The sequence below is a fragment of the Strix aluco genome, chromosome 8, assembly GCF_031877795.1.
Source record: "Strix aluco isolate bStrAlu1 chromosome 8, bStrAlu1.hap1, whole genome shotgun sequence".
Lineage (NCBI taxonomy): Eukaryota > Metazoa > Chordata > Aves > Strigiformes > Strigidae > Strix > Strix aluco.
Window position 1 is genome coordinate 4,510,858 of NC_133938.1, and position 13,966 is coordinate 4,524,823.

General features: G+C 44.6%; 1 protein-coding gene across 9 annotated transcripts in view; it reads right to left on the minus strand.

Moving 5' to 3' along the window:
• Positions 1-13,966, minus strand: part of FGGY (FGGY carbohydrate kinase domain containing) — a 150,280-nt gene that overhangs the window by 424 nt on the left and 135,890 nt on the right. For all 9 annotated transcript variants that reach the window (XM_074831891.1, XM_074831890.1, XM_074831896.1 and 6 more), the window contains one exon: positions 579-640. In XM_074831891.1, coding sequence (XP_074687992.1) covers positions 579-640 — 62 coding nt within the window. The remainder of the gene's footprint in view (positions 1-578; positions 641-13,966) is intronic.

Sequence of the window (13,966 nt, forward strand, 5' to 3'; positions counted from 1 at the left end):
AGTGATTTGGAGCTATAATTCCACATTCTGTTTACCCTATCGCCAGCTTTGATGTTCAGACGGTGTGTCCTCCGCCGCGGGAGGGGGCAGGAGGCACCGGGGCTCCGCGGCCGCTCTGAGGGAGTGCGGGGCACCCGGGTCGTCCTGTCATGGCGGACCCCGCGCCCCGCCCGCCGCCGCCGCCAGGGGGCGCCCGCGCCCCGCCGCGCCCCGCCGCCGGGGGAGCCGCCGCCGCGGGCCCGGCCCGGCCTCAGCCCCGGCCCCGGTGCCCTGCGCGGCCGCGCAGCCCGTTGGCGAAGCGGAGGTGAAGTTCCGCACGGGGGAATGCAGCTCCGGTTGCTGGAACCGCCCCGGAACCGTCCCCCTGGCGCTGCCGGGGGGTGTTGGCTTGCCCGGGAAAGCCGCGGGGCTGCAGGCCGCCGTGCTGTCGCCCCAGGCCTCGGCCAGCTGGGTGCCCATGTAACCCTTAAAAAGTCTAGGCCCTAAATACTGCCGCATTCAAGCAGGGCTAGAAGGAGTCTGACCTTAACTTCATTTTCAGCAAATTCTCGCAGAGGAACACACAAAGTCAGAATTACCTTTTATGCTCGTGGTTGGGCTGCACGACTCTCCCAATTTTCCCCATTTTCGCCATGGCCTCCTAGTAAAAGACAAACACAAACTGGAAAAGCCTGTTTTGATTTAAAATACTTTTTGACAAGAACAAGATGTTTCAAAACCAATCGGAACATTACTGATGTATTTTGTTTCGACGGAGCAGGCCAGATGGCATGAAATATGTTCAATCCCATTATATAGTAGTCATGAGAACAAAGTACTGCAGACCCCTCAGTAAACCAAAATCTGTTCCTCTTTCTTACTGGGAGTCCAAGGCAGAACAGACTTATCTTTTATTATTTACACTAACCAAAGGAAATGTTAAACACTGCATCCCCGGAGGGAAGAATTCTCAAATGATACTGTACATGAGATCCCTTCATCATATTCTTAAAGTATCAACACCCTGCAGCAAGGGAGGGCTCGGGTGCGCTCCAGAAGCTAAAGGTAACTCGCCAAGTTGTGCTGCGGAGCCCAGGGCTGCCCTCCCATGCCAGCAGAAAGGTGTAAGAGACAGACCTTGATCCACTCTGCTTTTGGCCAAAACAAAGTCAGTCGAAGGGATCTCGCAGAATCCCCTGCAGACACTGTCTCTGGGACAGTGTCACTTGTAGAAGGGAAAGGACCAAATAATTTGGTTCCTTTCCTGATCTCTGTGAGATTCTGATTTTCTGTGGATTCTCCTGAGCAATCCTGCTGGAATGAGACACTAATCACTAATGTTAATAGAGGATGAAGCTCGCAAGCAAGGGTGGAGGCAGCAGGCACAGGCTATTTTCAGTGGAAATTATTTCACAGGGAGCATTAAAGCAATAGCTTTCAGATGGAACAGTGTTAAACGTAAAAGATCAGGATTCAAGAATCAGTGTCTGACTAAACCTGTATCAGTGTTGACAGTTTCTAAGCAGGACCCTAAATCTGTTTTAATGTTAGTGCCTGAAGCACAGCACTGGGAGAGCATCGGAATGACCCCTGGAGAACAGTCAGCCTGTGCTGCTGCTGGAAGCCATCTAGTCAACTACTACGGCTACATTTTTAAAAGGGTTGGATGATTTTATAGGCTGTAATATCTGCTGTTGTAAAATCTTTGCTTTCCACTAATCCAGGATTTTACAGCTGAGGATCTCCTAGAACTTTACAACATAGATGAGCAATGTAAGCACAGTTTCAATGGCCCAGGACAGGCAGGGAGGCTCTGAGGATAAGCCAGATGACCAGCAGAACTTCCATCTCCTGGTTTCCCGTTTCCCCTGTGTTAAAGAAATATGATCATGACCTAGACGCCAGGATGTACGTGGGCTGCCTGTGAAGCCAGCAGGTACTCTTTCTCCCACGCACAGCAGCGTTTGCTCAGCTAGGCACAATGTCCGTGGGATTCCACCAGTGTGCCAGAGCAGCAGGCAGCCCCCAGCTCTGCCTGGGGGGCTGAACCTGCAGTATTTATTGCCTGGCATGTTCTGGGCGTGTTTGCTTCCCCCTTCAGCATCAACACGTCCTTTTATACTGCCGGTCCAAATGTGCTACTGGGATGTGGAACGCCTACTTTCTACATTTGTCAACTTCAGGGGGTTAATACTGGATGAAATTGTGGTTCTACCAAAGTAAACAGCACTGCCAGTGATGGTGCGGTCAGGATTTTACTCTGCGAAGGCTTCTGATAAAACAGCAGGGAGTATTTCTGTATTTCATATGCCCATACTCCTTCATACATGCAGAAGTTAATTGAACTTCGATTCCCCAAGAAACACCGATGAAATAACACTTTCAGCGAGATAGTGTGTTCTTTTCTCTGCGACATGTGAACCTGCTGGCACAGAGACTCTGCACACCAGCCAGATTAAAATACTGGCATGGAAAGGTTGGTATCTTTCCCAGTAGAGAAATGGGTATTTATTCCCTGTTCTTTAACAGGTGATTCTAGCTCAAGCATTGTTCCTGTTTACAATATTCTATCTTTTACAACTCCCTTACATGGCCAGCTGAATTTAGAGGCTACCCAAAAAAATGAATGAACAGACAGAAAAAAAGCCCCTCAAAGACAATTCCCTCTGTTACAATCACTACTGCTTTTCCAGGTAGTGTTGTGCCTTACAGAAAATGTCAGGCAAAGGCAAAGCCCCTTGAAGCACTCTCAGTAATGGAAAGAGTTCACCTTGCTCTCTGCTCACTGCTTTATACCTCCTTTTGAATTGCCCTGGAGATACTGCACGAAAATAAACCCAAGAGGTCTAACGGGTCTAAACATCTCAGACAAATCCACTCTTTTTCACAGGTGCAAAAAAAATGAAAGACAAGGCCAAACTTTGCAGTTGACCCCCTCCGTGCACAGGCAGGGCCTGCCTGCTGCTGCCCCGTTCTGGGCAGTGTTAAGAGAACAGGACACAAACCGCGCCGTTCCCAGGACATGTTCTGCTTTACTCTGGGGCCTCTTACAACTTCCAGTGCTGAAAAAAGTGTTACTGCTTCTTTGGGAAATAAGCCAGCCCTTTTGAGATAAACATATCTTCAGACGGGTTTTATTTTTATGCTGTTACTCATCTAACTCCAGGTCTCCTCAGGCTGGTTCACAAGAGACCAGACACCGGCACTGACTCCACCAGGCGGGGAAGGTGTGAGGGGAGCCTGGCTGGGCACAGCTGTCCTGCCAGCTGCTGCAGCCCCAGCCCAGGCTCAGGCTCCCTCTGGCACATCCCTTCGCTCCCCACCGGTGCCTCCGCCACCCCCCTGGGACCCAACACCACATGGGGCACCTGCAACACGGCAGCCTTCAGCCCCAGCGCCCCTCGCAGCGGTGGTCTTTGAAGGGTGAAACTGAGTCTCCAGAGGGCTGAGGAAAGCCTCCTGCGCTCCCTGTGAGGTCTCCCCAGACATGAAACCCCTGGCACAGAGGCCCATCCCCTGCCAGGCAGCTGGGGAAGGAGCCACCACGCCCATGGGGCCGGGAGCACGCCAGGCTGGAGAGGTCCCTGAAGGAAAACTGGTCCCTTGAGGCCTGATCTAAACTAGGGAACTGGGCCTGGCTGCTGCTTCACCCATCGATCATCCACCTTTAGCTAAGGAGGAAGATGCCAAAGCAGTCTTTCCTGTTTATCAGCTAAAATACTTTTGTATTTTTAAATCTACGGAAAATACATAGGTCTTTGAGAATCCACAGCATTAAGGTCTCACAACATTCACCACAGTAATGTGGAATAATGTTAAAAAAATACACAGCCAGCAATTTTCAACAACTCACTCATTCTACGTTGCTCAAAATATCCTAAATTAATTCTCTCTCTTAATTTGCATTTCAGTTGTGTGTTTTTTTGTTTTTTAAAGTCAGTTTGGTCATTGTTAGTTTGAACAAAAACTTTACTCCCAGAGGAGAGCCTTTTCAACAATTTTCTGGGGACAAAGAGGAACAGAACATTGAAAATATGAATTTATAATGAAATCGGAAACAAAGGAACATTAGAATCACATTACTGAATCAGATCAACCTTGTGCACTGTTCTGTCTCCAACAAAGCCTTAAATATAGCAAAGTGATAATACTGCTGTTCAGAAATAGTTTGTTTGAGGGTTGACATCCAAATCCATAATTCCAGTCACCAAGAATTTCACAATCTTAATTTGAATGACGCTCTATCTTCTTTGTTTGCCAGTCTAGACAGCACAATGAATACAGTGATTTAAACACAATGAATTCTCTCTTAAAACAAAATATTTTGTGAAATTGCTTTTTAATCATTTCTTTTCTCTCTTTCTATAGAGGCTATGCTATAAATAAACCCTGAAAGTTCGCATTTGATCATCATTTCTAAAGGCTGGGCAAGAGGCAAGTGAAGGGTTTACACAGAAAAAAAGAGAGGCACTGTAGAGCAGAAATAAAGGGATGCATTCATGATCTCTAACCTTTTGTTAGAGTGTCAAAGCTGAGACAGATACAAGCCAGTAAACACTCTGCTTACCATGGAGAGAGTTAGTCAAACGGGGTTACCCTGCCTGGGACAGAAGGAACCCAGGCCCAGGGAACCAGATTCTCCAAAGCCCACCAAGGTTTCAGAACAAGGTGCCATTTTGTTGCTGGAAGGGTGACCCAGCTGGGAAGGTCAGTAGTCATTCAAATTCCTTCAGTACCGGGGGCTGAATTCTGCTCTTCAGTGTGATCTAGGGGGATAAGTTTAAGACACCAGGGTAGCCTCAACAGGCAGTAGATACCCCAGGGAAACCCTGTTTAGAACCCAGGGAAAACCCTGTCTCCTAGAGAAACCCTATTTTGACACAGCATCTGAAAGCTGAAAATTTCAACCATTGTCCCTTCAAATAACGGAAAGGAAAAGGTTTTTAACACCGTGTGGCAGCTGCCGTGCAGCGAGTCCGTCATGCCGGGAGGCACCAGGAAAAGCACATCAGCCTGGCACCAGGAGCCCACCGTGGGTGCTTAGACTGGGAGACCCGTCTGCTCTGATTCCCCACCCAGCAGCCCCCACACGGGCTGTCTCAGAGCACCCAGCACGATCCTGCTCATCCCACAAGAGCAGCCCATCTCCCTGGGGACTACGGAGGGGGCCAAGGAAGATGAGCTCACTTGTGAATAGTCCCAAAGTCTGATTATCAGTAGTGACTCAAGGACTTATGTGGATGAATATTACTGAAAATTAAGGGGATGTAGGCCCTCAGAAGCACACATCAAATGAGAAAGCAGATTTAGGGACGCCAGCCTTAGGTAAGGAAGTCAAGTAACAAAATCCCATTGAAATTAATGAGCTAGGAACATCAGTCCCCTTAAGAATTTGGGCTTTTGCTTTTTTTAGGTACTTTAAAAATTGTATCTGAAGTTAAATGGATGAGGCATTTGAGCACAAATGCAATTTCCCAGCTGTTTTCTCCCCACTTACTCATTTTGATAATCCCAAGAAACGTTTGGACATTTACCTAGCGTAGTTACTAACTTAACAGTGAAAACAACCACATATTATCTGAAGTTTTACCATACAATTTCGGTGGCTGGAAGCATTTGGCCTGCACGTACAAAAGCATGCAGCAAAGCTCACCAAATTGTGTGGGTATGCCAAGCTCCAGTTACAGCAACAGTGTGCCAGCTGCTTGGAGGAATGATCCTTAGACAATACGAAAACCAAGAGGGGTACTCAGAAGCAAATCAAGCAAGTTTTCTCTGTGAAAGCTGCTGGTTTATGGCTTGTCCAGTGACAGCCATGTTCTGTTGCACCAAGAATGGATGGCCTACGAATGATGGGAAGGATGAAAAATAACTCTGCTGTAAACCAGTTTTGGATCGTAACTTATAACTAATTCAGGAATCTCTGAACAAGCTGGAATGAGATGCACAGCTTACTCCTTCCCAAGCTGAAGTTGTTAATCCACCTCATCTTAGTACTTATGCAAAAGGAGGAAATTATATTCATTTTTATTGTGCCAATACAAGCCAAGTGATCAAATGCTGCCATTCTCACAGCCAAATGTGGTGAGAGATCTGTACAGGCAAACGTGCTTCTTCACATATTCCTGAGAATGACACGAGTGTATGCAGGGAAGGTCAGTCTCAATTTCTGACCCACACAGAGCTTTGAAATGCGAATTTCACCTTCATCACCCTGAAGACATTGCCCAGACTCCCACTCAGGCCAGTCTTGACTCTCTGGTGTTTTTGTACAGCTCTACTGTCACAGATCCAGCATCAGAGGAAAATAATTTTAAAATTGCATCATTCACAATAGACTGAAATGTAGGAACATTCTTCCTCATCAGATTTGTTCTGATTTGCTGAATCCAGCAGGTGTAAGTACCTTCAAAGTACACTTCTACGTCCTCATAATAAATACAGTAAATAATGTTATATATAATAATTTTTACTGTTCAACAGTGAAGAACCTCTCTCTCACTCATCCCTATTCCACACACACTAGCTGAGACTAACAGATGCTAACATCATTTTAAGAAGTCCAGTCACAGATATATTTTAATTTGAGGGGAACAAATAGATTTCTTGAAATGCTGATGTTCAAGAAATACTTTTATACTTTTCTAAGAACTGTAAGCAAGGCTGCTATTTTCTTATAGGCTTTTATTTAGGGATTGCTTACTCAATAGCCTGGAGATGCAAAATTCATCTTATCTATGCTTACAGGAGCTACATTAATGTATTTATGTAACAGAGCCCTAGCAGAACATTACTTTTTAGTGGTATATGACTGCATGAAGAAAGCATGTGATGGACCATATACAATATTTTTTTAGTGGTTTTTTTTCTGCCCTTAAATTTGTTTGAGTTATAGGGGCAGATCTTGGCAGCATGCACAAAGCCCAAAATCTGTAACTCAATTCTCTGTGGTATTCTGAATGGAGCGAGCCAAGTTTTAAAACACATTATGGATAAATATTAGAGCTGAGCAAAAATTTCACACCTAAGACCAAAGTGTGAAAATTTGGCTTTCATTCATTTAGTGAAAAGGTGGAAAATTTCACACAAGCTTGTATTTTCTTTTTGCTCTGTTCCAACATAGATTTCTGTGTTCGTATCAAACCTCAGAGAGAGAGAGTTTCTGTCTGTCTGTGTCTGTAAGTGAGACTGCAGAGAAGGAGGGAGAAGAGGACGGGAGGATGGAGGTCCAGCGAGCAGGACACCAGCTCAGGACTTGAGTTCAAGTCTATCTTCCAGGAAAAGTCACTGGCCCTTTGAATCTCACTAGCCATACTTCCAATAACAGCACTGGCTCATCTTACAGGAATATTTTATGCATTTGTTTGTCGAAGACTGTTACAGTGGTAGAGGGGAATCAGGCAAGTAGCTTAGAAGAAGCCCAACATTATTGTACCCCTAAACCATCCAACTTCGGTTGGCAGAGGCCAACTGGATGGACCCTCAGTAATAAGACAAGGTAGTTTTCTGCTTCAAGCACTGAACCAGAAAGTTTGCAACAGATTCCTTATTTGGGACATGTAAATTTACTCTTCTAATTCTCAGTCACCTCTCTCTGAAATAGGCTGCGCCCGTTGTTTTCCCCCAGGTTTGGTTTGGCTTCATTAAAGTACATCTCACTCAGCCTGTCCTGTACTGTAGGAGCGTGGTTTTCACTCAGAATCAGAGACAAGAAAAAATGGAAAAGAGATCATGTAACAGTAGAGACAAGTGCAGATAAGGCCACAGCACCACTTTTACCTCCAGAGCACCTGCATTTACTCTGCTCCAGTGAGCACACTGAGTGTCAGACAGGCTGTGGCCACCGTAGCTGTGTCGCACAGAGCCTGTGCCTCGGCCAGGCTGGCCAGCTGACACACAAAGCCATAAGAGAAGCAGCAGTGGCAATGCAGCTGCTGTAAAGGGTGGCTTGTCGTGCTAGCGATGATATTAATTACTTATTCCGTGGACCAAATTTAGAATGGGATGAGGGTCAGCTATGACTGACACATCATCTATCAGCTGGAAACTATGTTTGGGTCTAAGCTCCAGCCACACTGCTGCTAAATATAGGTTGGTTTGTTGTTGATTTGACTCTGCACTCCCCCGAGTTGCCTTTGACTATCAAATAATTAAGCAGTTTGCTTTGTGAGGGCTCCATCGCTGGCACCTCTTAGTGCCCAAAGCTGCTTGGATGCAAACTTGACAGCTTAGCAGGAGTTTCAGCTTACCCGGGCAATGGAAAGATCCCAAGTGTTTAGCTCTAGTTTCAGTTTCACACATTGCTGGCGCTGGGTGCCATGAATCAACAGGCTGTGGGCAACATCGCAGCAGTCTGCACCAGAGCTGGGGCTCGGTTCAGCCGCACTGACCCTGACAGGAGCTTCACGAAGCGTATGTTGGCTTTACGGTGTCTGTGTATGAAGATCCAAGGTAGCTTTAACACGGCTAGCGCAGATACTGCGAAGATGCAGTCCCAGCAGGCCAGAGCTCTGCCCTGCTTCCCACAGCCCGGGGCAGGCTCTGCCTCCTCGCTGGTCCCACGCCGTGGGTGGCAATGCCACGGCTGGCAGCTTCCTGACCAAAGCGGGGGCTCCCCGACTACACCACCAGCTGGCACAGACAGTACATTTCCCTCATCCCCTCCTGAGGTGGAATAAATTTGTTAACCACACAGAGCATCGCTGTTACAATGGACTAAGAAGGTTTGTTCATATAAACCACATGAAAATCTATTGATTTAACCCGCTTTTTAGGCTGGGAAATGTTATGCTGTCAGGCAGCTCAGTTTAACAGAAAGCAAGCTCACCTGGGAGTCGAGAGCAGTTTCCTACATCAGATCCTGATGCAGGGCACTGCACTACAGCTATAAGCTAAGTCAGCCCTCTCCTTACTCATTGCTGCTGGTGATGGAGTAAACGAAGCTTGGGAGCGCTGCTTCTCTGCACAACCTGGAACAAGTTATTTTGCTTCTCTGGCTCCCTTCTGTCCTAATGCTTTTACCCTCAATTTTAGGTGGTAAAACCTTTGGGGCAGGCAGGGCAGGTGTGTGATTCCACACTAACTTGCACAACAAAAGAAATGAGCTGGACAGAAAGCAGGAGGAGTCATTTGGACAGGGCAGGATAGAACAGAGAAGTTGAAGAACAAGCATCCGCGCAGGATTTCCTGACACTCGGCTGTGTACTTGACACAATATTTAGTTGAACTGCACCACTTCCTTTAAGGTGCAAAATTCAGATTTATTCAGCTGATTTCTTTTCACATTCACGCTGAACATACAGCTTTCCTTGCGTTTAGTCATTGAGTTCAAACTTTTATTTGCCATCTGGCAATGGACTGGGGTTTACTGGGGGGAGGGGATAGGAAAAGGGGCTTTTTTTTCCTTTTTTTTTTTTTTGCATCTGTATTTGCTTTATGAGCTATGGCTAAGGCATCATTTACACATGGGGAACTGGATCGGGTTCTCTCAATTCTTTCCATATGTTCACTTACGCTGTCAAAACATTTTTTCAATCTAATTAATCTGCACACGTCTCTCCGTTCATTTCCCCACTCGGTGGGTTTTAGCATTTTTGGGGTATCTAGTTGGGATTTTGTCATAAAAGCAACTTCTGCCTACACTTTGCTTCAGGGTTACTCCATCAAGAAAACAAAATCTATTTGCAACATTTCACTCTTCCCTATCTAATTTCCAATACTGGCTGAGGAGACTTTCCTCTTCCATCTTTCAAATATATTCTTTGCTGTGCACCAGTGTCTACCTGAGGTTCATGAGGGGAATCCCTGCTGGGAGTTTTGATTTGGGATTATTTTTTATCTAGTTAATCTGATGCGTGGTTTACTATTAAAAAACTATCCCTCAGAAATATGCTTACATTTTACCCAATCTGGATTGCATTTGGGAAATTACCCTGGACAGGGACTCATAAAAAACAAGAGACTTTTAAAAAAAAGGTCTTTCACTACTGTAAACCAGTAGAAGGTTGAGATGTTAAAACAGGGAATAAACCTACATTAAAATATGAAGAGAGCCTTTTTAGTAACTTTACAGACATCCTATCGCCAACAAAAAATTAAACTATCTCTTAAGAGAAAACTAATATTTTATAGATATTCAACATGTGGTGGGCAGAGAGTAAAACCTAGAAGAAATGAGAAATCTGTTAAGAGTTTAGAACTGGACTGCGTAGCCATTTCTCCTTGTGAAGCACAGTACAGAGAAGATAGTTCTCTATGGCAGAAGGCATTTGGTTTCCTTGCCATGATTGCTACAGACACAGAGTTAGCAACCTTTTCTAGCACACCAGAAAGTATTTTTCTTTGCCAAATGAGAGGCTACAAGTGACTAAACTGAGTGAGAGCTGAAGCAAGGCACACTGATCATTGCAGGGGGGTTGGACTAGATGACCTTTAAATGTCCCTTCCAGCCCAAACTATTCTGTGATATGACTCTACGATCAGCTGATGATATTGTCCTGTTTTTGTTAAAAACCGGGCACCCTCTCTTCTCTAGGTCTGAGAATCAGAGGCAGTCAGGGATGAGAAGCTACTGCTCTCATTTGCTCTTCTGCCATTAAAACTGGCCTTTAAGAAGAGTGCTGTTTCTAAAAAGCACTTTAAATGCTGGATACATACTGCTACGAAATTTTTGAAAGCTCTTGATTCCTTAAAAACCTGGGAAGCCTGGCCTGAGGGATGGGACAGCCAGCCTGTTGCCAAATGTGCTCTAACAGCAGCAAGGGAGAATCTCAACCTGAACTGTGGGATTCCTGTGCTCACAGAATTCGGAGAGATTTATATGAGAAAACTGTAATAGTCACATCAGAATAGGTGTTCTCTGCTCCCCTCGCTCCTAAAAAAGTTTGGCTTGTATCTCTTGGAGACCATTGGGAAATTCTAAATACACTTCTCTTTAGCATTAAAACTTCTCTGTAAGTAAGAGCCTCTTTATATGCACAACCTCTCTGTGTATTCCAGTTACATTTGTCGCATCGAACTTACACAAATCAGAGACAAACTTACACAAATTGAGATATCAACTTACACAAATTGGGAAGAAACTATTCCTGTTGGTAAATATCAGAAGTTACACTCGTCACTACTCTAGCTATCTGTCAGGCCTGACATTTTTCTGTACAAAACCAAAACCAGGGGCTATTTATCCCCACCTGCCTCAGAGCCATAAAAGAGCCTTTGATTACAGTACTATAAGATAACCCCTTTTAATGAGCAAATCTAAACCTGCCACCCAGCACTGCCAGCAGGAATTTTTAAAGGTATCTGAGGCATCTTTTTCCTTAGGAGATCTTCTAAGAAAGCATTTGTATTCATTTGGCAAATAGAAAAAGAGCACATTTTATAATTGACTGTGCCCAAAACAATAGCTGGTTTTGTCTGAAAACACACCAGTTAGAATTAGAAGTGCAGTTAGCATGTGAGTGAGTCATCAAGTGGTAGCAGAGTTGGGCTGGCTCACAGCCTGAGATCTAATATAGTACCAGCCTGCCCCAGGGGCTACCTTTAAAGCTGAGATCTTGCAGAGGACAGCACACTACACAGTCTCCACCTTCCCACCTCCAAATTTTGGCTAGGTGGGAGGGTTGGTGAGCTTGTTTATAAGCTGTCCTTTTTATCTCCGGGAAAGACGAGCAGCACGGAATCCCTCCACAGGGATGTTCTTACCTTACAATACCCAGCCAGTCACCATTCCTACTTTTATTTTGCTGTCCTATCCTATTTCCCATTGTTTAAAAACCCCCCAGTGAGCTGCACCTTGTGGCTCCTATTTCCAAGCCAACCTTGCCCCTTCACTCACTTTAGTGAGAAATTTCTAACCTACTGCTCCTGAAGCACTTATGGAGGAAAGCTCTTCCCAGCACAACTTCTGTGTAAGGAGGGCAGTCGGATACATCAGCTCCTGAATTTTAATCTTGGACAAGTCACACAAGCCTTCTGCACCTCAGTTTCTTATATATTCCATGGGAATCAGTAACACCACTAGATTAATATCAAACACATAGGAGGGAAATCTAGCCAATGTGGGACACAACTGAAGAAAAAACACTTTGTGCTTCACGATTCAGCTGATCCTAAGAATGGAGCCAATTCCTGCTGCTGAGGATCTGTCCTTTTATTTAAAGACAGCAAGCTGAGAGAAGAGATGAATAGCAGAGACTCAAATGGCTCATGGAGCTTTTCACTTGTAGGTCACCAATCAGAACCTCAGCAAGGTCAGTGAGTGTTTGCGAGTTATCATGGTATGCAAGCTTTTTATAGTGTGCTTTGCAAAGTGGATTTATTGGTTTCGAATTAATTTCTATTGTATGCAGTTTTCACAACATGAAACCCTCCATTGTTACAGCTCAGTCCCTGTTAACCCTTGGCAAAGCTACACATGGAAACTGCTACCACCACCTGAACAGCTTGCCTTTTAAAATCGTACTTGAAGAAGTGTCCTAACTGTGAACTGAGCCTGGGTGACCTCAAAGAGCCTTTCCTAGCCCTGGGTAGAGGCACAGCCATGAGAGGAAAGTTGTACTGCAGCTGCACATACTGTTCCTCACTCGTGCATAAATCGGGAAAGGCAGAGCCCAGCTCTGCAGGCTTGTTCTTTACTCCCCACAGTGACTGCAGCCCTCGCTGGGTCTGCTCATGGAGAAAGATAAGTGTGTGTGCTGGCAGCATCACAGGCCTATTCTTTGCAGAAAGTACTTTCTGAAAGAAAAAACAAAGCAGAAGAAGCAAAAGTGAACAACTATATCATTATCTAATGTGCTGAGATCTCAGCAGAGATCATTTCAAAGATCCATATTGTTTACAGCAGCTGATGAGTCTAACAAGTGCTGAAGCTGTGCTCTCGCTTAAAGTGCTAACATATTTACAGTTTTCAATCCTGTCCTTAGCGCTTATCTGTCATTTCAAGATGAATGCTCCTTTTGTACAGGCTAATTACTTGCACGAATACTCCACTAGCTCAAAATCCCAGATTTGTTTCGCTTTTCCATTAGCAGCAATTTTGTACTTTGGAAATTGCTTAATACAGCAAATCTTAAAAAAACCCTACTTTTTGTTCAAAGGTATTTCTTTGGCTATGACAAGTCTAGAATGGGGGGAGGGAAATTAAATTACTTTTATCTGATGAAAGTCTTGATTTTACTGTACAACTTTTCTAGACATACTCACCCATTGTCCTGCTCTGGCTTGGTTATTGGTATTAGAATAATTTGTGAAGATCTGTATAAACTCAGACTGGATCAGTAACAGATCTAGCTAAATCTCTTGGTAAGAAGCAGCTTTCTCATGCTCAACAATCTTTCCTCTCTATACAATATGTCAAAAATTTGGTAGGATCCCATCCTGCCCCATCCTCTTCCAGCAAATGGTAGGACCATGTGCAACTGAAAAGCTGTCAGTCATTTCATTTTTACAGGAATAGAAGGAATGTGGGCCATTCTACAACTCAGTAACTTAATTAAAAAAAATACAACCCAGACATGCAAGAAAAAGGATACAGTTATAACAAGGAGGTCTTATCCTGTTGAATGTTTTATGTTACATTCAATGGGTTACCAACCTGTCACAAACCAGTTTCAGATGCAAATCAAAAAAATGCTCAGCAATGTGAGATGCATCTGTTGTTTCTGCTAACCCTGATCCCACTGCAGTCAAAAAAAGGATAACATCTGATTTTCAGAAGTCTCCAGCAAATGTCTGCAACTGCAGTTTAGAAGGCTCCATACCTGAGCAAAGAGAGCACCCAGTCTCTCAGTTGCGTGTTAGATACAGCATTAGATGTCCAAAGTTACAAGACTGTGAATGAAAATGCTGATCTTGAATTAGCCTTTGTTGTTCTTAAGGAACTGCCAATACAAACCGTGACTGAATTTGTGCTTTAAAGGATGTGGTCTCCCATTCCTGCCCAAATGTTTTCTAAAAACAAGAATTCTGCATATGAAGTGCTTTTCAT